General features: G+C 43.7%; 1 protein-coding gene across 2 annotated transcripts in view; it reads right to left on the bottom strand.

The window, feature by feature from the left end:
• CEP78 (centrosomal protein 78) overlaps positions 1-22,552 on the bottom strand; it is a 31,767-nt gene extending 9,215 nt beyond the window's left edge. The window contains exons 1-9 of one of the 2 annotated variants that reach the window (XM_056848142.1): positions 22,300-22,552; positions 21,559-21,734; positions 21,396-21,468; positions 10,614-10,717; positions 9,528-9,702; positions 8,272-8,385; positions 7,500-7,564; positions 2,527-2,632; positions 65-82 (exon numbers count right to left, since the gene is read on the bottom strand). In XM_056848142.1, coding sequence (XP_056704120.1) covers positions 65-82; positions 2,527-2,632; positions 7,500-7,564; positions 8,272-8,385; positions 9,528-9,702; positions 10,614-10,717; positions 21,396-21,468; positions 21,559-21,734; positions 22,300-22,552 — 1,084 coding nt within the window. The remainder of the gene's footprint in view (positions 1-64; positions 83-2,526; positions 2,633-7,499; positions 7,565-8,271; positions 8,386-9,527; positions 9,703-10,613; positions 10,718-21,395; positions 21,469-21,558; positions 21,735-22,299) is intronic. The other variant, XM_056848141.1, reaches the window with a different exon arrangement.
• Positions 22,553-25,451: the final 2,899 nt, after the last annotated feature.

Here is a 25,451-nt window from a genome sequence, read left to right as displayed (position 1 = left end):
TAGATTCTCCTAACGTGCAGTTTCGCCTGAATGGTGCATAAATGTTGCTATTTTGTATGCTTACCTCTATGTCTCCAAATTACTGAAGCAGAAGTAGGAAAAATAGCCACATACATAAATTAAGCAAGACCCAGAAACTGTATTCCTTTCAAGTAACATTTAAACATCTTGGGCCATACTGACATGATTTATTCACAAATTACTGAAACTGTTACGAGGCTTCTACATCAACTATGTAGTCATGGAGGAAGTACTTCCAAGCAGATGCAACAATGAAATCTGGATTATACTTAATTACTTAACTCTAAAAACACAGCAATTCTTAAAACTAAGGGCACCTATTTCTTAACTACCGTATCACATATAAAAATCAACTTACTTTAATTAAGGAACATGTTCTATGATCTACTGTACAAAAGCAGCAACAACTATGCATGTTTATACTATGCAGACTATTCACATTTTTTATTTTCTGCTGTGTCTGCCCTGATTGTTCAAAACAAAACACTCCAGAACATCAAAATTCTTTAAAAATAACTGAGTGCTGGAATAGTATTTGAATTGTTGTTTAATGTGTTGGGTCCCTCCTCTTGTATTGGTTTAATCTTGATCAGCAGTTAAAATCTTGATTTCTAGAGAACACAAGCCAAGAGTGTACCTTTCAATTGGTTAAACTAAACAGTTACTTCAAATCACTGATGTTTAAAAATAAACTTAATACAAGTAAAACATAACCATGGTGTTACACACTCACACACTCAAGTGACTCTACCACCCTCCACAACTGCTATCACACAGGTTCAGAGTTACAGGTAGGCCAGGCACTCACAGTTTGCCACCGATCTTGTCTCTTAAAACACAGAGAAGGTCCATTCTCTTTCATTCACAGAGACACCACCAGACAAGGTAGTCCAGTGCCTTTTAACAATCACCCCTCTCTCAGACACTGTACACAGCTGTTGAGGATTGGGATTTAACTTCTTCGGTCATACACCATCACCACTTACTTGTATTTTATTTATGGTTTTAACACAACACTGGAGTGAATCACAGAGATTACAAAGTTTCTTTGCAGCTGAACTTGAGAATCATTGCCCTATTCAAGCATTCAGGATTCTTTGGTCATTAACGCACGGCCACTTTGTCCCGTCCATTCTGCCAGGAATGTAGCGAATTGGCGAGGTCGACATGCACGGGCTTCGCCCTGCATTGACCCCTCCCCCTTTTGCTACATCCCTGGGTTTTCCCATTCCTCTGTTGTCGTGACTTAAATGGAAGGCGCACAACAGAGGAAGGCGTTAACCCGTGCGTGCTCAGAGCCTGGGTCAACTCCCCGCTGGGAGACTTCTGGGCCCTGACAGCAGCAGCGGCTCCTTTCTCCGCCGGGTAGAAGCTACTGCCCGGCCCCGGAGGGGGCAGCAGCGGCATCTCCCCCCCGACCCTGCGCCCCTCTCTCTCTCCCCCTCCCCCCCCCACGGTTGGAAGCGTGAAGCAGCGGCTCCTTTCTCCAGCAGCTGCAGCCTCCACTTGCCACCGGCTGCCCCACCCCTCCACCTGAGGACGGAAGGGTGGAGAAGCGCAAAGCAGTGGTGCCTCCTTCTGGTGCAGCCTTCATGTGCTGGGCCATGTGGAGCTTGAGGAGCAGTGAGGGCAGGCGGCAGAAGGAGGGGAGGCCAAGATGCACTCACACTGTTCCAGGGAGCGCCGGGAGCCCACCAGCCGTGCAGCGTGCCCAGAAAGCCACTGACTCGGGGACCTCGCCCAGGTCCCTGATGCGGCGGGCCAGCTCCCACATGGCCCAACCGCAGCCTCCACTTGATGCTAGCCTCCCCTCGCCTCCACCCTGGGACAGTGGGGTGGAGGAGGGCAAGGCAAGGCGGCAGAGACAGGCGGCTGCAGCAGACCGGAAGCTGCAGCAGCAGCCACCGCCACCACTGAGGTCTGCTCACCCATCGCCTCTACCCGCCCTCCCGGAGCGGCAAGGGAAAGGGGATGAGAGTGGCGGTGGCAGTGAGCCCCTCTCATGCGTACACTCTTTTGGTTTCACTTTTTAAAAGTGTGCGACATGAGAAGGACAAACCAACCACTCTCAAGCCATGAGTTAATGGCCCCGTTACACGATGACTTTCTTCCAATCAGTATTAGGCTGCTCTTCTGCCACATGCTGGCTTTTGAGCTTACAGCCCCTTTCACTCAGCCAGTATGACTCATTCTGACTGAACTAACAGTTTTCAACAGTCTGTCAGCTCCCACTGGTTAATCTTAGGAAGAGGTAGAAACTAACCTGTCCGTCACAATCGGTATTAGAGGTATTTAGTGAACTCTGACACATCATACTCCTAAATATTTACAAAATGCTAACAGATCAGAGGGTATTCGTGGGGTTTTTTTTTTTTTACTAACAACACGTATTAAAGGATCATTTAGATATTAGATGCTGTCGCCATTGGTTTTACAATTCTGTTTTAGCAGCATCTTCTCTAATACAAGAAAAGATCAACTTATACAAAGGAGCTAAATACTTACCAATACGAATAGTAGCCTTTCCTTTCCGACCATTTCCTAGGACAACTGTTCTTTTTTTTGGTTTGCTTTTAGCATCTTTTGAGGATGGAGATGGAAGCCACTTGTACTGGAATGTTGAAAGGGGGAAGAGAAATGAACTTGATTTTCAAGTTTATTAAACCAATCCCAAAGGTTGGGCAGGCACCATTAACTTTTAATGAAGGCCAATATGTATATGCATTCCAAATTAACACACATTTACAGACCCTACTGCTCATTTTTTGTCCAGCCATTCACTGCCAGTCCCAGATCTTTATATCTCACACAGCATAAATACATTAAAAGACAGACATATACAGGATCCCACAAGGTAAGCCCTGTACAGAAGACACCCCCAACCAATCACAACTGGAAGGGACCAATAATATTTAAGATAACAGAAAGATGGTCACATAAGGTACTGTATTTTTCCATGTATAAGACGATGTTTTTTGCTAAAAAAAATTAGTCAAAAATTGGGGGTCGTCTTATACATGGATGGTGAATGTGCGACCCCACCCCTCTGCACCACGGCAGCCCCCGCAGAGGGCCAACTTACCGGCAGGCCTGGGGGGGGGGGGCTGGGCAGCAGGAGCCCGATTCGCAGGCCTGAAGCGAGCCCCTGTGTGTGGTGGAGAGGCCGGCAGGGACACAGCAGGCCAGCGAGGAGTCCGCGGCAGAAGACGCAGTTGCAAGCGGCGCCACTGGAGCCGCAGCCAGACAAACACCCGAGGCCAGGCAGAAGGAGCACAACGGGAAAAGCCAACGGGGGCGGCCATGCCTGGCCCTCTGGCTTCCTGCTCAGGCAGAAGGGCGGGTGGAACGGGCCACAGCAGCCCAAGACGGGGTGGGGAGGAACAGGGAAGGGGAGAAGGCCAGCCATGAGGGAAATGGCCATGGCTTTGTAAGCTAGGGCGGGGTGGGGTTGGAGAGGGGGAGGGACTTCCTCTACATAAGGGCAGCACGAGCCCAGGACAGGGAGGAAGCGGCAGTCTCAGACAGCCCCGGCAGCGAGAGCAAGCAAGTCCGAACGGGACAGGCTGAGACTACGAAGAGGAGGGTCCAGAATTGTACAAACTGGCTGCGGTTTGCAGAGATCCAGGAAAGGGAACACGAACACGAACAGAAATATGTGGACCAGACTGTTCTGTTTGATGTTTAAAATATTGATTTCTTAATTTTGGGTTCAAATAAATTGGGGTCGTCTTATACACGGGGGCATCTTATACACGGAAAAATACAGTACATCAGAAGCTTTTTATCTCATCATTTTAGCTTTCATTTAGAATGAAGGCTTTTTGCTTAGGTTGGGACACTTGTAGAAACAGCAAGATTTCATGTCAATGTTTTAACTGTAGCTAAAAAGTCAGAATCCTATGATACCTTCAGGCAATCCAAGAACTCAGTCGCAGCACCCCTTCCTTTTAGCTGAACCTTGACATGCCTGTTCTGAAAATCCCAAAAGTGGATTAATGACATTAGAAGAAATCAGGGCAGCTGGTCCATTAGGACAAAAGCAGCAGTGCCTCACCAAGCTCAGTGGCTTGTTGTTGACTCCTTTAGTAAAAGTAAGGTAAAAATAACAGCCTTGCTGAACTTGCTACTAGTTCAAAGATTGCAGGCTGTCAGCTCTCTCCCTAATTAAGTGGCCTTCTTGCCTTCTGGACCTCAGCCAAGTTCCTCCCTATACTCACAGCTTCCCTCCAGTCTTCTTAAAGATACAGACTCTTTTCTAGGGCACACCCCATAGAAAAATATAGAAAGAGAGAATGACACATTAAAATAAGGAAGGATTTGGTAGGCTTGGTCAGTAGATTCTTACAGAATTACTGACCAATCTGAGACTCATGAGAGCAACAGAATCCGGTGCCTGGCTTCCATCTGGAGCAGTGGGCAATACCTGAAGGCAGAATCAGTGGGTTTTGCTCAAACAGGGCCAGGCCCTGCTATGCTGGCTATTGCCTAATTGTAGTCTGGTAAGTAGTAAGGGGGGGATGAAGGTTTCTTTTGATGATCTGTGGAGTTTCCTGATTCTTAGAGATGGCCAGATGAAGGAGAGAAAGACGGAAGGAAGTGTGATGGGATTTTATGGTATAGCTGAAGGTAAGAGACACTGATTTGATCTATGATCTGATGCAGGCTTCTGGGAGGTAAATATACAAGGGATCCATACAGATGTGACGTTTTAACCTTTTAAAACAAGAATACTTTCTTGAGGAATATGGTGAGGGGAGCATTCTTTGCTTATTTCTGCTATAATCAAGGATGTGTGTGCATGTCCCACTGCACAGTTTCCTCCTGAAGCAGTACACAAAGCCTAAGCACACTTACTAGTAAGCCCCACTGACCTCAGCAGGACTTACTTCTGTATCAACAACATGGTTAGGATTGCATTGCAATCCTCTCCCCGTCCCCCATGCTTGCTGGGTTGCAGCTGCTGTCAAAAGCCTTGTGTTGTAACTCTGTTTAAAAGGGCATAGTGGAAAACAGAGAACCTAGAGTGAAGAGATACTGCAGGGGGGGGGGATGTTAAATTTATGTTAGATTGGAACAGGGAAGACCTGGGTTCAAACATTTTTGCCCTGGAGCTCACTGGGTAATCTTCAGGCAGATACACTCAGTGTAACTTCTTTTACAGGCTTGTTATGAGGATAATATGTGGGAAGGGAGAGAAATGAGTCTGCGAAAACCCCAAGCCTCCAAAAACAGTCTCACACAGTATTTCCTGCTATCAGACTCAGAGGCTGAAATAGCATGAATGGATGTTGAGAAGCTTAAGCATGAAAGAGATTATGATCTTCACTATCAGTGGAGTTGTCATGAACTTCCTTGATCATCACTACAACCTGAAGCAATAGTAGCTCTGACCCAATCCATGTTAAACTTAAGAGCCACACCAACACTCCACTACTTCCTCTCAATTATAAAGACAGCCTCGCTCCTGCCTTTTTATAATTGGAATACGCTCTTGTAAAAGTTCGATTGCCCATAAGATAGTTATTAAAATTTTGAAGGATTCAGACAGCGAAAAGGAAGACTGGCATTATTATCGAATAACTGAACAGTTTGGGTTCATTTATATTAACATCCTGTTTCACACAGTGGCTATTAGTTGCTTCTGTCCTGAACTTATTACCCATCAACTTTACTGAGTGTCCCCAAGTTCTAGTATCATGGGAGAGGGAGAAAAAGGTCTTTCTAACCACTTTCTCCACCCCTTGCATAATTTGATAAACCTCTATCATACCCCACCAGTCATTTTTTCTCAGCTAAAAAGACACAAGCTGTTCAGTTTTTTCCTCAAAGGAAAGGTGCCCTTGATATTCTTGGCTGCCCTGTTCTGTACTTTTTCCAGCTCTGCAATATTCTTTTCAAGATACAGTCACTAGAACTGTACACAGTATTTCAAATGCAGGCACACAAATGTTCTATACAAGGACACTGAACTTTGTTTGCTACCCAATTTAAATAGGTCTTCCTGCAGCTCTTCACAATCCACTTTGGTTTTCATCATCCTAAATCATCTGGACAATACCTTGCTCAACCCCAATTACAAATAATTTCTGAAAAAATTAACTAGTACTGATTTTAATACCGATTCTTGTGGGACTCCACTGCTCACTTCCCTCCAATGAGAGTACTGTCCATTTATTCCTACTCTGATTCAACCAATCTTTAACCTTTTTAAATGTTTTAATCCTGTCTTTGGCAGGAAGGGAGAGGATAATTGACCTGACTTTTTTCAATGCCCTAAAGATGTGCTTGGAAAGACAAAGGGGCCAGCTAAAGGCTCATTTGTATCACCTTATCAGCTCTCTGAGCAGAACTTTCTCTCACCAAATCTGCATCCCTATGGTGGCGAACCTTCAGACTTCCTTCCCTTTTCTGGTCTGATGATCCAGAAAAGAAATCAATCTCTCCTTTTGATCTCTCCAAGATCTTCCCACTGCCATAACATCTCATGTTACTTCAGTGATCGTCTTGGGGTATAAGAACAGTCCCTTGGTCCTGTGAGTATGTGTGTGACTTGGATCCATCTGCATGTGGGCTCCTTTCTTCGCTTCCAGAAACACTGGCTGTTTCCCCTCTTCAGTGCTGCTTTCTCTGGACATCCCTTCAAGACTGATAAATATTGCTCATACCTGAAACCCTACCCAACTTCCATCCTTGTCCCTCTTAGCTCCTGTATGAATTGTATGTCTATTGCTCGAAAAGTACATTTATTATTTTATACTTTGATAAATTACTCTTTTGATTGTACAACTGCCTGTCTGAGGGTTTCTCCCAGGATTTATCCTAGTATACATAAATTACCCCCTCTTGCTAGCTCTGTCTAGGGTAACAATGACCACTACATTTGCTCTCTGGTGAGGTACCTCATAAAAGGTCTTTTGAAAGTCCAAGGATACATCTACCAGATCAATAGGGTTGCCAGGTCTCTTTGCCACTGGCAGGAGGTTTTTGGGACAGAGCCTGAGGACGGGGTTTGGGGAGGGACTTAAATGCCATAGAGACCAATTGCCAAAGTGGCCATTTTCTCCAGGTGAACTGATCTCTACTGGCTGGAGATCAGTTGTAAGAGTAGATCTCCAGCTAGTACCTGGAGGTTGGCAATCCTACAGATCAACCTTATCCATATGCTTGTTAACCTGCTCAAAGAACTCCAAAACATGTCCCTTTGCAGAAGCCTTGGTGTTTATCCTACATTATACTTTGTTCCTCAGTATGCTTAGTAGTATCGTCTGTAATAACAGTTTTTACCAATTTACTGGAAACAAATGTTAGGCTAACTGACCTGTACTTACTTTTTAAAAATTGGTGTGACATTTGCTACTTTCAGCTGATTTTAGCAAGAGTATACATATACTGGTTAGTAAATCAACAATTTCATATTTGAGTTACTTAAGAACCCTCAGGTGTATGCCATCTGGGCCTGGAGACGTATTAGAACATACCTCCAAATTTGCTCCATCTGCATTCATGAGAACCTTCTCTATTACAGTCTTCATTAAAGCATGATCTACAAAGAAACATTAATAAAGGTGTTGTATGATATGGTGCTTAAAAACAATACAACCACCTCTGTTGTATATTTGCCAGCTTCTCTTCCTTCATTCTGAGTACTGCTGAATAAAGAGAACTACCTATGCATGAATCCTCCATGGTTCACTGTACAACCATGACACAGGGGCTACATACATATATGTCCCTTTGTGTTAATTACTGACTCTTAATGTGAAAGGGGAGAAAAAATCACAGGCAGTCGTGCAATATCCATGACTAACTCCTTGCTATATACACACAACAGGAATGTAGACATGGCTCACTTCTTCCACTGTTAGGGACTATGTTATTAAAGGACTATTATTATATACTCCCATGGTTTAGCCAGTACTGGGTTCAGCATGGAGCCAACTAAAGATATGAGCTACAGTTTTAACTATTACAAGCTCATTGATCACGGGGACCGGCCTGGCCACCTGAAGCAGTTCAGGCTTATTGTGACAACAGACTGGTTAAATTTTGGTGCATTAAGTAGCAGAGGTAAAGCATCCCGCAATACGTCAACTGTGTATTAGACAAATCAGAACCAGATAGGTGTCACCCAGAGGAAGTTTATCCTAAAAAGTCTGCACTGAACATCTAGAACTTGAGGAAAAGGAAGCTGAGAGTCAAATACTGAAAACATTTTCCCATTCCAAGATGGTGAAACAAAAACACACATACCTACTAATGGATTTTTTCTAATGTCCAGAACCACTAGTGTTGTATTAGTCTTAAAGGCATCCAAGAGGGATTTTGCTCCGTCATTGGAAATTCCACATTGATGCAAATCAAGTGCTAGAATATTAAAGAGGGTTAACATCACTAAACCGTATAATCTGTTTAAATTCAGCCATAATAACTTCACAAACCATCCACAGTTCAGAGAACATTCTGTTGTCTGGTGTATATTGATTGAGATTGATGAAACGTGGGGAAAAAAATTCAGCACCAGATTCTATGAAACCTATACATACATTATCCATTTGTCATCACCTTGCCATTCATGCTCATTGGACATCTGAATTGTCAAATGTATAGGCATCATTTGCATAAGAACTTTTACATACATCATCTTACTCTTCCAATAGCAACTACTTTATTCAGTGTTAGCCCAAGGAACAAACTGTGACTGTTAGCAACTCTCCCAGACTCACCTGAGGACCGCATTTGCAACCCAAGGCCAGGAGAGCTGAGGGGAGAAGGCTGGTCCCACCAGCTAAGCACTGGCACCATGCACCCTTGTAGGGACCAAGACCTCTCAGCCCAGCTGGCAGCCTGGGAAGGGCTTGGAAGCCCGGGTGAGCCTGCACATGCTCCTTCTATGCAGGCCGCCCTGCCCTCCCTTACTTAGGATGCAGCCGGGCCCTTCCCTTCACTTGGCTCCAGCTCTCATCAGGTGGCAAGGGAAGCACACAGAGGCTGGTGCCCATGTGGATCCTGGGGATCTGCCACTCTATGCAGGGGGGCTGGGTTCATCGAGCAGCAGGCGGGTCGCCCGATGCTGGATCCATCCCCATGATGCACCAATGCTCCTGCAGTTGTATTCTTTAAAGCTGTGGCCTACCCAGTCATGCGTGGTGTGTTATTTCCTCCCCTGCCACGCTCCCTCCCTTGCCTCTGGGTCCACAAATGGAATGGATGAACAGTCCCCATACTAATGAAAAGACCACCAGATTCAGGCCTTCTCTGCACTCCTTCAAATTTAGCTGCAGATTAGAAAAAGCTCACTGAGATGAAATTGAGACTGGGGGATGGGCGTAAGGAGGAAAGTGATTTGTGGCTATGTAAAATAGCGGTCTACCTATATCTGAGAACATAAACTGAGTTTTTACTCACAGGTAAAAATGGAAATATTAAGGGATCATGTTGTAGCCGAAATAAACCTCACAGAAAAGGGAGCCTGAAATTCCTTATTCTATTCACACACACACTCCTACCTTTAAGCCACAGGTCTTCTGCAAGGTATCCTGCTAGGATAGTAGCTCCTCTGTCACCAATAAGCATGTTGTAGTTGAGAGTGATGCGTCTCAAGCCAGCCATGCAGTCTAAATCAGGTCTCCTATATCGCAAGCTCTCTGCCCAAGCTTCACCGTGTCTTTTAATTGCCTGGTGCTTTGAAAGACAGGACCATAAAGGCCAAAAGAAATGAGCTTCTGAAAAGGTTTTGGTCGGAAGAAATAAAATGTGAATTATTTAATTGCTGAACTATAATGGTATTTAAAGTAATATTTAATATGTATGGGGATGAGTTGTATCCAGTTCATTTTACTATGTGAAGACATAGTTTGATAAAATTATTTAAGAACTACTGGTCAACCTTCAGCAAGGCTTTTCTTGCTGTGAATCTCAGGCGAAACAGACACCAAGTTAACTCAGAAATGTAAAGCTCAGCAAGGAGAATATGAGCATTTTTTATCACCAGAAAAATACATGCTTAAAGACAGCTTATCTTTTTTGTGTGTGCGCACCATCAAGTCACAGCTGACTTAGGGCAACCCCGTAAGAGTTGTAAGGCGACAGACGTTCGGAGGTGGTTTGCCATTGCTTGCCTCCGTGTCATGACCCTGATGTTCCTTGGAGGTTTCTTATCCAAATACTAACCAAGGCCAACCCTAATTAGTTTCTGAGATCTGATGAGATCAGGCTAGCCTGGGGCTATCCATGTCAGAGCTAGATTATCTTTCAGACTGCAATATAAATACACTAACTAGTGAGCACAAGTCATTGCAAACTCAGTAAGATTTATATCTGAGTAAACTTATTGAAGAAATGAAGGAACAGCTAAATGTACTCCTATACATGTGGCATAATTTAAAGTTGTTCTTAATTTTTAAAATAGCGACAAATCTCCTCCCACGATGAAACTCTTTCAATAGATAAGCTAATATCTGCACTTAATAAAATAGATGACACACTGCACAAAAGGTTTAAACGAAATATCCGAATATTGTTAGCATTATAGCCTAGTATTGTTCATATTACCAATTAATGTTCAGAGGCACTTCTGCCAAAGAAAGACTTACCTTTAAGACACTAGCTATGTGTTCCACTCCCCGCCAGGTCAAACTGCATCCTGAAAAATCTATAGATCTGATGCAAGATGAATTCTTCACACTCTGACAGATTACTAGAAATAAAAACTAATTTCAGTACTGAAATAGCAATGGCTGCATCTTAAATAGTTCAAAATTAAATACACTGTAAAAGAAATCTTACAGTATTTTACCATTTCCGATCTTATCCATTTGTTCCTATGCCACCTCATATAATATTGGGGGAGGGACCCTACTCTACAGGAGAATCCGATTTATATGGATTCAATATAACCGTGTTGGCGAACGTATGGCATGCGTGCTGCAAGCGGCACGCCAAGCCCTCTTGTGGGCAAGCGCGGAGCCGTCGTATCTGCCTAGGGCTGTGCCATGTTGCCGTGGTGCGGTGCTCCTTCTCCCCAAGCCCATGCTCCCCGAGCCTGCGCTGACGCCCTCCCTCTCCTCGCACCGGGGCAAGCCCCTCCCTCTCTCTCAGCTGTTGGTTGGGGCCCCGCCTGTCTTCAGTTTGGACGGGGAGGCTGTGGCCAAGCACCTTGCCACGCTCCCCTCCTCTCAGCTGAGCTGCAGCTCAGCTGTTTGTTGGGGCCCCGCCCGTCTTCAGTTTGGGGCCCCCGCCCGTCTTCAGTTTCTTCCATTCTGCTTTCCTAGGTCGGTATTACCACATTGATTGCTCTGCCTTTTTTCTTTTTATCCCTGCTTACTCTGTCAGCTTCTCATCATCCCTTACCATCCAACTGACTCTTCACCCCATTCCAACTGCCTTTTCAAACATCAACATTGTTTTTTCCCCCCTTACAGAATGTTAAGCGCTGTGCTGACTCACCTATATATCTAATTCTGAACTTGGTCCCAGGGTGCAGCTGTTTTAAAAAGGCCCTTTACAGAGACAACAAGGTACTAACTTCTCAGATGAACCCTCCCCTCCACACCAGGTACAATTATCTCCTAGCAAGGAAAGAAGACAGAAAAAGATTTGTCTACCAGGAACAATAGCCACCCAGTTGGGGAGGACATTTTTAATTGGGAAAATGAAGAAAGTTAATATCCTCCCAGCCCAGTGTGGTCTGTCCCTATGGCTGCATTTTAGGGTGAAAAAACCATGTGGAGATCTACTAATGGATCTGTGGTTTGGCCTTTAGTCCTCTTGCTTTCAGTCTGAGAGCTAAATAGAAGAAAATACTTTTCTCCCCTTGAAATCTATGGAATTCAGAAGTACTTGAAGAGCTGGGGGTGGGGGACATGGTTCAACGGTAGAACACCTGCTTTGCAGTGAGTAGACAGTACTGACCTTGATAGACAAAGGTCCATGAAGCTTCAGGTGTCCCATGTGGCTGGTACTACAGTGACTTTGTTCTCAGACGTGGGCCATATCTTTGACCCTCCTGTCATGCCAGGATGTATCTCTTCCTGTCTACCTAGCTTCCCCCAAGCCTCATTTCTAGAAGAAATTTCCAACTCTTTCTAGAACAAATCATCTGAAAGCTGCCAGTTTTCAAATTTCACTGTGCATAGCAAAACATGGTAAGCCCCTCTCTGATGGGGATATTATCAAAACAGCCATGTTGTCTGGGAGTAATTCCCTTTTTCATGATTTCCCAAACAAGGATAAAATTGGTTCTTGTAGGTTATCCGGGCTGTGTAACCGTGGTCTTGGAATTTTCTTTCCTGACGTTTCGCCAGCAACTGTGGCAGGCATCTTCAGAGTAGTAACACTGAAGGACAGTGTCTCTCAGTGTCAAGGGTGTAGGAAGAGTAATATATAGTCAGAAAGGGTTGGGTTTGAGCTGAGTATTGTCCTGCAAAAGTATTGTCCTGTAAGTATCAAGATAATGTGCTAATGAGGGTATGGTATGTTAATATGGAACCATTGTATCCTGAAGTGATCTGTTAATGTGTGTAATCCAAAGCTAATCTGTATGGCTATTGTTGAATGTTGTCTTTGTCTGGAGGTTTTTCAGGGCAGGAAGCCAAGCCTTATTCATTCTTAAACTCTCCTCTTTTCTGTTAAAGTTGTGCTGATGTTTATGAATTTCAATGGCTTCTCTGTGCAATCTGACAAAATAGTTGGTAGAATTGTCCAGTCTTTCAGTGTCTTGGAATAAGACCCTGTGTCCTGTTTGTGTCAGTCCATGTTCAGCCACTGCTGATTTCTCAGGTTGGCCAAGTCTGCAGTATCTTTCATGTTCTTTTATCCTTGTTTGTATGCTGCGTTTTGTGGTCCCGATGTAAACTTCTCCACAGCTGCAAGGTATACGATATACTCCTGCAGAGGTGAGGGGGTCTCTTTTGTCTTTTGCTGATCGTAGCATTTGTTGTATTTTCTTGGTGGGTTTAAACACTGTTTGTAGGTTATGTTTTTTCAAAAGTTTCTCCATCCTATCAGTGACTCCTTTAATAAATGGCAAGAATACCTTTCCTATGGGAGACTGTTTTTCTTGAGTTTTCTGATTTTTGTTTGGTTTAATGGCCCTTCTGATTTCATTCTTGGAGTAGCCGTTTGCTAGCAGTGCGTGATTTAGATGATTAGTTTCTTCCTTGAGAAACTGTGGTTCACAGATCCGTCTTGCACGGTCCATTAATGTTTTGATTATTCCTCTTTTCTGTCGGGGGTGGTGGTTGGAGTTTTTGTGTAAGTAGCGATCTGTGTGAGTTGGTTTCCGGTAGACCTTGTGACCTAACTGAAGGTTTGATTTACGGATGACAAGGGTATCAAGAAATGGGAGTTTACCCTCAATTTCCTTTTCCATGGTAAACTGAATGTTTGGATGGATATTATTAAGATGGTTAATCCTATGGGATCAAGAATTTTATGAACAAATTGATGGAGTAGCTATGGGAAGTCCACTCAGTCCAGTAATAGCAAACTTTTACATGGAATATTTTGAAAAGACAGCATTAGAATCAGCACCTTACAAACCTACAGTCTGGTTCAGGTTCGTAGATGATACATTTACCATTTGGAGCCATGGTGAAGAAAAATTAATGGACTTTCTAAACCATCTTAATAATATCCATCCAAACATTCAGTTTACCATGGAAAAGGAAATTGAGGGTAAACTCCCATTTCTTGATACCCTTGTCATCCGTAAATCAAACCTTCAGTTAGGTCACAAGGTCTACCGGAAACCAACTCACACAGATCGCTACTTACACAAAAACTCCAACCACCACCCCCGACAGAAAAGAGGAATAATCAAAACATTAATGGACCGTGCAAGACGGATCTGTGAACCACAGTTTCTCAAGGAAGAAACTAATCATCTAAATCACGCACTGCTAGCAAACGGCTACTCCAAGAATGAAATCAGAAGGGCCATTAAACCAAACAAAAATCAGAAAACTCAAGAAAAACAGTCTCCCATAGGAAAGGTATTCTTGCCATTTATTAAAGGAGTCACTGATAGGATGGAGAAACTTTTGAAAAAACATAACCTACAAACAGTGTTTAAACCCACCAAGAAAATACAACAAATGCTACGATCAGCAAAAGACAAAAGAGACCCCCTCACCTCTGCAGGAGTATATCGTATACCTTGCAGCTGTGGAGAAGTTTACATCGGGACCACAAAACGCAGCATACAAACAAGGATAAAAGAACATGAAAGATACTGCAGACTTGGCCAACCTGAGAAATCAGCAGTGGCTGAACATGGACTGACACAAACAGGACACAGGGTCTTATTCCAAGACACTGAAAGACTGGACAATTCTACCAACTATTTTGTCAGATTGCACAGAGAAGCCATTGAAATTCATAAACATCAGCACAACTTTAACAGAAAAGAGGAGAGTTTAAGAATGAATAAGGCTTGGCTTCCTGCCCTGAAAAACCTCCAGACAAAGACAACATTCAACAATAGCCATACAGATTAGCTTTGGATTACACACATTAACAGATCACTTCAGGATACAATGGTTCCATATTAACATACCATACCCTCATTAGCACATTATCTTGATACTTACAGGACAATACTTTTGCAGGACAATACTCAGCTCAAACCCAACCCTTTCTGACTATATATTACTCTTCCTACACCCTTGACACTGAGAGACACTGTCCTTCAGTGTTACTACTCTGAAGATGCCTGCCACAGTTGCTGGCGAAACGTCAGGAAAGAAAATTCCAAGACCACGGTTACACAGCCCGGATAACCTACAAGAACCAATGAACTCTGACCGTGAAAGCCTTCGACAATAAGGATAAAATTATTCAACGCATCTCTGAGATGCCACTTAGCAGAAATACTGTTAAAGATCGAGTCCAGCGCATGGCAAGTGATGTTAGTCAGCAGCTCACCACTGACTTACAAAAGGCAGCCTGTTACTCTATGTGCTTGGATGAAAGCACAGCTGTAAATAATCTTGCAAGGCTAGCAGTAATTTTGCATTATGCCGTTGGTGACATCATGAGAGAAGAGCTGGTGAAACTGTTGTCTTTGCATAAAAGAACACAAGGGATAGATATCTACAATGCTGTGATGGAGGCTTTTTTGTCACAAGACATAAGACCAGAAAAAGTGGTTTCAATTACTACTGATGGGGCACCTTCTATGGTGGGGGCAACATGTGGTTTCATACAATTCTTTGTTAAAGAAACAAAACATCAAGTCATTCAGCTCCATTGCATTATACATCAAGAAGCTCTTTGTCCCAGGGAGAGCTGCAAAAAATTTGATGATGTCCTCAAAGATGTCACAAAAATGGGGAATTACATCATGGCTCGTGCTCTGAATTGTCAACAGTTTCAAGCACTTCTTGAGGAGGTTCAGACACAGTGTAATTGTCTACTTATGTACAATAATGTCCAGTGGCTGAGCAGAGGACGAGTCCTGGAGAGATTTGTAGCCTGCTTGGATGAAATTAGGCTGTTTACGAATGAAAAAGGGCAGGAATATCCACAGCTCACTGATATGGCCTGGCTTACCAACCTTATGTTTTTTACAGATTTTACACAACACTTCAATGTACTGAACAAACAACTATAAGGCGTAGGGAAAACAGCAGAAAGGATGTTTTGTGATATCAAAACATTTGAGAGAAAACTGCAGGTTTTTGAAAGAAACCTTGAAAGTGGGCACCTGAAATATTTTCCAAAACTAAAAATGCATTTAGAAAATTCTACAACATTTGCAGACAATCCTACAAGCCATCAGGAAATCCACAAGGAATTTTCTAGTATTGTAGCAGCTGCACAGGTGAATTTTAGCAACAGATTTTTACAGTTCTGTAAGATGGAGACAACCCTGTGTTTTCTTACTTCTCCAGATAAAGCCACATTTGAAGAACTTGATCTTTCCTGCCTACACTGGTTAGATTTAGAAAATCTGGAAATGGAGCTAATAGAATTTCAAGAAAGCTCTATCTGGAAAAATAACCTATGACCTGCGTGAAACACTTGAGAAGATAGAAGGGATGACAAAGGATAGCACAGTTCTGAAAATGAAATCCTTAAAGTGTGGAATTCTCTGCCAAATAATTTTAAGTCAATGAAAGCACTTGGGATTGCTTTCCTTACTGTGTTTGGATCATCTTATGCTTGTGAGCGGCTGTTTTCACCTTTGAATTATATCAAATCTGACACCAGAAACAGGCTAACAGATGACCTGAGTGCTGCATGTGTTGCTCTCAAACTTACAAAGTACGAGCCAAGGGTGGACAAATTATCAGCATGCACACAGCAAAAATCACATTAATTGTTCAAAAGCATGCCAAATGCAAACATTTACCTTTCAATAAAAAGTTGTTTGTATCATTGAAAACTCTGCTATTGTGTTTTTCTTTTAAGGCAAACGATGTTAACGTATGAGTTGTTTTTTCTAAACTAAAACCTCAGTATTCAGGTTAAATTGCCGCATTGGCACTTGGCGATAAATAAATGGGTTTTGGGTTGCAGTTTGGGCACTCGGTCTCTAAAAGGTTCGCCATCACTGCCATAAAACAAACATGTATATTATGCTACACTAGTGTACAACCAGTAGCTAGTTTTATATGCAGTATGTTATTCTAATTTTTTGAAGAAGAGCTCTAACACTGCTAGCTTATAATCAAGGCCAATAAGTTCAGGCCCTTGCTGAAGGCCACAGCCTGGGAAAGTACTGTTCCTCCAACTGCTAGATCTATCTCCCATTAATCAATGGGAAAATTTCCTGGAAACAGAGTACAAAAAGAATTATGCTCAGACATCACCTCCAGGCACCTCTTTTGGTTCACAGGCCCCTGCAAGTGACTCTTTCTTACTCCTTTTAAACTGCCAGATAAAAGGAAAACAAAAAAAATAATTTTGTTCCCTGTTGCATAGCCACAGCTGGGATAGGATCAACACTCATGTTATGATTAACAAAGAACAACGAATAATGACACAGCCAAGACAGATAAGATAATCAGAAGAACAAGTATAGCAAAAACTTCACAGCTATAGTAAGCTAAGCGCCAGAATAGTGTAGTGCAGTGGTCGGCAAACTCATTAGTCAACAGAGCCAAATATCAACAGTACAACGATTGAGATTTTTTTTGAGAGCCAAATTTCTTAAACTTAAGGGGGGGGAGGTGTCAAGAGGGGGCTTAGTCCCGGCCACTGGGAGGGTCTCTGCCCGAGAGGATGTCGGGGCTGAGACAGTCTCTTCCGCCTCAGACCAGTCCGAGGGGGAGTCAGAGCTCGACTCTCCCTCGGACGTCGACAGGTTGCCGCAGGACACACCTTGCAGGAAGCCTCTGGCTTCTCTCCTCCCCGGCGGTTAGACTTCTCTGGCCTTATATACCCTCCAGGCCAGAGAAGCTTGTCGGGGGGGGGGTGCCCCTCGCCTCTGGGGAGGTCTCTGTCCGCAGAGGAGGGTTGGCCGAGACTACCTCTTCCGCCTCAGACCAGTCGGAAGGAGAGTCTGAGCTCGTCTCTCCTTCCGACGTCGCCAGGGTGCCTCAGAGTTCTCCCAGGCAATCCCTCACGACTATCCTCCCCAGCGGCCCGACCTCTCTGGCCTCTTATCCCCGCGGCCGCCCCAACCCTCCCCCCGCAATGCCACCCCCTCCACTTCTTCCTCCGTCTCCCTGGGTTCCTGTAGGGAAGACGAACAGGTTGGGATCGGCTTGGCGAGGCGTGGGGAAGGTGAGGGGGCGTGAGGGAGACCCAGGACAGGGGGTGGGGTCCCTGTCTTGGGACAAAGCTCCTCCCAGACTCCGCCCCTAGCCCTCCCCCCAGAAGTCCATATAAGGGCTCGAGGAAGCCTCCTCCCAGCCCCGAGACGCTGGGCGAGGGGCGCGTCTGCTCCCCGCCCTGGCTCGCCCGCACAACAGCTGGGGAGCGGAGAGGTATGCTACAACTGGCGCCCCGTTCCAGCGGGGCAGGGGCGCGCTGCTCCGCCTGTTTCTGCAGCGGGACATTGGCGCGCTGCTCCGGCGGCGCCTCTCGTGGGGCGGTGGCGTACTGCTCCAGCAGCAGCTGCGGCGGTCGGACTCTCCCCTTTCCTTCCAGCTCCAAGGGCCGCTGGGGAGAGAGACAGGCCTGTTGGTGCCGCCCTGGATGAGATGCCAGTGAGTGAGGGGGCCAAACAGCCGCATGTGGCTCGCGAGCCGCGGTTTGCCGACCACTGGCGTAGTGGTTAGAAAGTGACACTAGAATCTGAGAGATGGTCTGAATCCCCACTTTGCCAGGAAAGCTTGTTGGGTGACCTTGGGGCAGTCACACACTCTTAGCCTAACCTATCTTGGTTGTCTTGAGGATAAAGTGGAGAATGTTGTCAGCCACTTTGGGTCCTCATTTGAAAGAAAAGTGGGGTATTAATGAAGTAAATAATCTGTCTCTGTCCCAGAACAAGAATAGAAAAGGTTCACCTTAGGGATGGTTCCAGAACAGAATGCTTTCACTAACAGGCAAAGTATAGAGAACTCTAAATATACCTTAAGTTGGAGTTGATATACACAGAGTTACTCTTGGAGGGCTTAGTAAACAAATATGGGCACCATCAATCACCTTTTATAATTAGAATACATACTTATACAAAGCCATCAATTATCACTTTATATGTATCCTGAACTGCCATGGGTATCCAACAAGACTCTATAGTACGTCAACACACTTGTGTGTGTGTGAAGTGCCGTCAAGTTGCTTCTAACTTATGGTGACCCTATGAATTAATATCCTCCATGTCCTACTGTTAAAAGCCTTGCTCAGGTCTTGCAAACTGAGGGCCATGGTTTCCTTGACTGAGTAAATCCATCTCATGATGGGTTTTCATCTTTTCCTACTGCCTTCAACTTTTCTTAGTATTATTGTCTTTCAGCTTTCCGGAAGAGTTCAGCCTTGATCTGATCTAGAATCCACTGATTTGTCTTTTTGGTGGTCTACATTATCTGTAAAACTCTCCTCCAACACCAATTTCAAAGGAATCTACTTTTTTCCTGTCAGCTTTCTTTATTGTCCAACTTTCACACCTATACACAGTAATGGAGAATACTATGCCATGAATTATCTCGATCGCCAGTGACACATCCTTATACTTAAGAATCTTTGCTAGCTCCTTCATGGCTGCCCTTCCCAGGCTCAATCTCCTTCTGATATCTTGGTTGCAGTCTTCCTTTTGGTTGATAATGGAGCCCAAAAACAAAATGTTAAACAATATCAGTTTCTTCATCGCGAACCTTAAACTTGTGTAATTCCCCAGTAGTCATTACTTTTGTCTTCTTGATGTTCAGCTGTAATCTGAACTGGCACTTTTTTTAAATTTTGTCAGTAATCTTCACTATTTTCTGCCAGTAATGCGATGTCATCTGCATATCTCAAATTCTTAATGTTCCTCCCACCAATTTTCACTCTTCCTTATCTAAATCTAATCCATCTTTCCTTATATGTTCTGCATACAGATTGAAGAGATAGGGAGATAAAATACATCCTTGTCTGTCGCCTTTGCCATTTGATAACCATTCTGTCTCCATATTCTGTCCTAACATTAGCCTCTTGTTCAGAGTACAGGTTGTGCATCACAACAATCAGATGTTGTAGCACACCCATTTCTTTTTAAACCATAGCTTTTCATGATCCACACAGTAAAAAGTGTTGCTGTAATCTATGAAACACAAGCTGATTTTCTTCTGAAATTCTCTTATATACTCTAGTAACCACCATAAATATGTAATATGACTTCTAGTACCTCTTCTGTTTCTGAACCCAGCATGAACATCTAGCATTTCTTGTTCCATATATGGGAACAGTCAACACATTCATAGCTGAGTCCAAAAAAATGCTTCTCTAGTTCCTGTCTCCAAACACCTCTCATCTACTTGAGACACATTAATCACAACTTCATCATGGTCACACAAGACCAAAAAAAAAGAAGTTCTATCAGACTTCATCAATGAACACCTGCTATCTATGTGAGCCTTGGCTAGGCCACAGAGAAAGTTTAATTTCAAGGACATAGAAACGCCTCCTTATTCTAGAAAACAATTTATTACCCATGTCAACACTTCCAGCCATCATTCAGAGACCAGAAACTAATGCACAGTCTGCGAAGTCCTACAATACTGCCAAAAATCCAGTTGCTTGAATAGGGTTTCATACTTAAGGTTGTATATCATCCACCCAATGAGAAAAGCAAGAGATTTTCAAGGCTGATCTGGTACTCAGGGGCAGCTTTCTAGAAGATAGGCCCAGAAAATAATGTGACTGGATAATGCTAATTTTCACCTACTGCTCCTAGATATAGTTTAATTTGTAGATTATATCAAATTGTTCAGAATGGGGAAGCCAAGATGGATTGTGAAGAGATACAGGGGAATATCTATAAACTGGATGAGTAGAAAACATGGCAATTGACATTCAATAAATGTAAGGTGCACACTGGAATAAAAACATCCTAACTTCAAATATATGAGAATGAGAGGGAAAGAGATCTTGGGAGTGAAGTAAACAGGTTGATGAAAACATCAACTCAGTGTGCAGAGGGGTGAAAACAGCAAATATGCTTTGGATCACTGGCAAAGGAGCTGAGAATAAAATGGTCAATATTGTAACGACTCTACATAGATCAACGATGCAGCCTTAGGACTAATTTTAACACTACAAAAATGTCATTAATTACCAAAGCGTTCTAGCAGCGGTTCCCAAACCTTTTGAGTCATGGAACACTTTTCAAGAGAGAAATTCCTCATGGAGCACTAACTTTCAGTAGTATTTTCCTTTCCAATCTTTTCACAGAGCACTAAATGTTTCACGGAGCACCAAGGGCTCAGTGCAGCATACTTTGGGGACCGCTACGCTAGATATTAACAGAATATTGTAATTCCATTTCAAACATGGAAAACACTTCAGCACTGAGAAAAAAATACATAAAGGTTAAAAAGTGTTACATTGAGTGTCCTTTTTTTTGCTGTGAAGTCACATCTGATTTATGGCAACTCCTAGTGGGGTTTTCAAGCGAAGAGACGTTCAAAGGTGGTTTGCCATTGCCTTCCTCCATGTCAGGACCCTGGTATTCCTTGGACATCCAAATACTTGCTAGGGTCAGGACTGAGAGTGTGTGACTGGCCCAAGGTCACCCAGCAAGCTTCCATGGCTCAAGTAGGGATTTGAACCTGGGTTTCCTAGATCCTACTCCGTCACCCTAACCACTACACCACGCTGGTTCTCATGTGCTTATTACCATATTCAATATTATATGTATATAAATAAATCAGCACAGATTACAGACAAAAGCTATACATAATCATATCACTTCATAGGTCAGTCTAATTTTATTTAGAAAATTCAAAACTTACTTTCCAAGCCTCCATCACCAACTGGTGAGTGTGCTAGAGACAGGCTCTCTAAAGATGATGTGTTCGTCAATCCCTTCAAAATAAAGAAAGTATTTTTAAACAAAGACTCAGAACTGCAGCATTGTCCTGAAAACAATCACTGATTACAATTAAATAATCTTACTTTTGCCAGCAATATTAAGTCTCTTTCCCTCAAAAGCAGCCCCTGAAGATCCAAATTTCTCAGGACTTTTGATATCATCAGACAACCTTTGATTGCTTTACATAGTTGGCCAGACAAGTCTTTGGATCGAATTGCTGGAATTCTTCTTTTGAAATAAGTCCCCGGTCTTTCAGCACCTATTAAACAGCAAACTAGATTACCTTCAAAATTAGAAAATATACATGCATGATACATATGCAATTTATGCATCATATATCACACCGACCATTTTGGTAACACTGAAGCCATTGTTATTCACATAGCATGCTAATTTTTCTTTGCTGTCAAATGAAATCTCAATTGTATCAGTCACAGGGGCAAAAGGCATCCCAAACATTCCTAAGTAGGGTTCAAATCATATGCATAGCTTCTCCTGCTACATTCATCGTTACAGACATTGATACTAATGAACAAGATATTATACTAAAAAGCAAAAGAGAATAGAAACATGTAAAGGAAAAAATACGAAGCAAGCAAAAAGGAAAACAATCCCAGCTCATATTATTTTTAGAACTGCAGATCCAATAAAATTGTATGAGTCTGAGAGCTAACTCTGGGTGCTTACCTAAGAAAGGCCCAGTTTGATCATTGCTGAGCTACATAACTTCTGTACAGCGGTGGTTCCTTTTAAAAGGATAACTGCAAATCAAAAGCACTTACTGCAGCTAGTCATGGTATGGTTAATAGCATAAGGGTCTCTACCTGAATCTCCATGCCCCTGATGGTGCAAGCTTCTTACGGCAATAGAAGTCAAAGTCTTGTTGTGTCTGATAGCATTCAGAAGGGGTGCCCAGTCACTAGCTTTGATAAGATCTGCATTTATATCAAGAACACCATGAAGCTTTCTAGATTTCACAGCTGACAGAGGCACACACCCATGAAGTCCACAGAGATGCTCATAATGCGAGTAAAAATCCAAACTGCACTGTCTCCTTACTTTCACCGAGTCAATCATTTCTAGACCTGCACTGTGTTGGCATCCAAATTAAGGAGAGAAAAATAAAAATATAAATGCCATGTTATCTCATAGGCAGCATACAATATTTTTTAAATGCAATACTAAACTCATGAGAGCCACAGCCCTGATCAGGATTTTTCTCCAAGACAGAACCCTGGGAGATTTATTTATTTTATCACATTTATAATCTGCTTTCCCCAGCCAAGACTCCCTCCCATGCTCCCTTCCTGTTTTCTTGTTCAGAGAGAAGGACCAGGAGTTTCTGCATTTATATGTGGAGCTTGGTTTCAACCTCAAAGGATTAGTGAGAAACTTTAAACAAATGCAAAATCACCTAGTTCATTTCTCCCCACAGCAGGAGAGAATTCTTAGTTTGCTCTATTCCCAAACACAATTCCAGCACTCAAGAAACATCTAGACATGCCTGCTTTTATGTAACAAAGAAAACGTTAAAGTATTTTATGCACAGGCTTCATTCAGAGTCTGCCTTGTTCCCCAGTAGAGACCCAAAGCAGTTTCCATCATTCTCCTCTTCTCCATTTCATCCTCACAACAACCCTGAATGTGTGCGACTGGCCCAAGCAGCTTCCATGGTAGAGTGGGGATTTGAACCTGGTTCTCCTGGATTCAAATCTGGGTCGCCAATACAAGACAACAGACTTAATGGTCCTCAGTCACACTTTGTAAGAATGTCATATATTTTGCACATTAAAACACAAACTCACAGACTTACAATGCAGTTATAGTATATTCATATCATTCACAAAGCTATTGCAAGAAAAATAATGCCTTTATGGTACAACATAGGATGTTTGTCTAGCAGCAAACCATTTCAAGCCTAGACACAAATAAGCACAGTCAACCTGTTCCCAGGCCATCCTTTAATACAGATTCAACATTCTGATCAGCCATCCACAACAGCTCAAATGAGGCGCTCACCAGGGACCTGTATAAACACTTTTTTAATCCTGTGCTTCAGTGCAGGACTCTCTGCCCACCGGCCCTTTTGCGCTCAGGTCTACAAAGCCTACCCTATGGGTCTACCCTTTTTATATATATATATATATATATATATATATATATATATATATATATATATATATATATATATATATATATATATATATATATATATATATAATTATTATTTTCTTCATTTAATATATTCACATATAAATCAGCATCTATTACTAAAAATTGATAAAAGTAATAAAAACAAATAAGTATAGCAATTTAAATTTAAACTGACTTCCCTCTCACTCTCTTCCATCTTAAAAAAAATTGTATATACTTTTGCTAACAAAATTAATCCCCTCCTATGGGTCTACCCTTAAGCCTACCACCCACCCTCCGCGCTCCGCACCCGGGGGGAAAGCAACACCGTACACAGCGGCATCTAGCACGCCTAGAAAAACGAACTGAAGCCTTTCCCAGGAAGGAAATCACAGCGCTCAGGCCAAACTTTGCCTGCGGAGCCCTTCCCCATCAAGCTTCACCTACAGAGGGCTTCTGCAGCCCCGGCCTCGGAGAGAACACGCCCGCGAGGACGGGGAGGCGCGCGGGGGCGACGCAACACGACGAGAACGACCCCTCGCGCCACGCTCTCACCCCACCCCCACAAAAGCACCTTGCCGCCTGCTACAACCGCCGCCCCCTCCCGCGCGTGCAACCGTTCCCTTGGTTCCCCAGTCGTCTCCCCACGCGCACTAACCACTTCCTCCACGTGACCCAACCGGCGGGCTTTCTGATTGGCTGTTCACAAATAGCGGTTGGCTCCAGCAACACGTCCTTTCTTCACCCCCCCCCACCCTCCAGCCAAACAAAGCGGGTTTATAGTAGTAGAAAAGGGCCCGAATCCAGTAGCACCTGAAAGACTAACAAAAATATTTTTTCTGGTAGAAAAGGGCCAGAGTCCAGTAACACCTTAAAGACTAACAAAAATATTTTCTGGCAGGGTGTGAGCTTTCGTGAGCCACAGCTCACTTCTTCAGATACCTTCAAAGCTCCCTTGTCTCCTTCGACAGCATGGCTGTCTCCCGCTGTGGCGGGAGGGGCCGTTTAACCGACGTTACAGCCTCGCGCGACGAAGAAGCGAGCCGTGGCTCACGAAAGCTCCTACCCTGCCAGAAAATATTCTTGTTAGTCTTTGAGGTGCTACTGGACTCTGGCCCTTTTCTACCACTGCAGACAGACGAACACGGCTGTTGAGATGTTTCTCAACACGGCTGAAAACACAAATCCCGAACCCGCCACAAAAATCTCGCGGGTGAAGCGCCTCCACATGATCACATTTGCGCGCCCGCTCCGCTCCAGCTCCGCGCGCGCAATATAAAAAGGGTTGAAGCCGTGGCGCCAAACGTGGTGGTTTTGGCCGCTGTGTGGGTTCCTTTTTGCCCCACCCCGTTTCCTCTTTCGAGTCTGAATTCTCCTCCTTTCGGAATCCGATGTGCCTCCTGCACTCCTAAAAGTGCCGCCAGCTCGTGGCTGGGAAATTCTGTTTGGAGGCAGACCCGGTCGAGCCAAGGAAAGGCATGGTTTTGGTAACTGGAGGAGCTCAGCAGGGATGCGATGCCGTGGCCTGCAGCCTCCCAAAATGCATTTTCTGTAGGAGAACTGATCTCTGTGGTCTGGAAATCAGCTGGAATTCCAGGAGCGTCCCAGGACCGTAGGGTTGCCAACTCCAGGCTGGGAAATCCCTGGAGATTTGGGGGCGGGGCCGGGGGAGGGCAGGGTTCGTGGAGGGACGTCAACAGGGTATAATGCTAACCATCAATACGTGACTGGAGAGAGAAATGATGGATGTGTATGAGGATGGCCAAATTAACAGAATTCCAACATGGAAAAGATATGGAAGAATTTAAAAAAAAACATGGGCAAAGGCCGTCACATAGTGGGA

The sequence above is a fragment of the Euleptes europaea genome, chromosome 4 (assembly GCF_029931775.1).
Source record: "Euleptes europaea isolate rEulEur1 chromosome 4, rEulEur1.hap1, whole genome shotgun sequence".
NCBI lineage: Eukaryota > Metazoa > Chordata > Lepidosauria > Squamata > Sphaerodactylidae > Euleptes > Euleptes europaea.
This window is presented reverse-complemented; position numbering and strand designations above follow the sequence as displayed.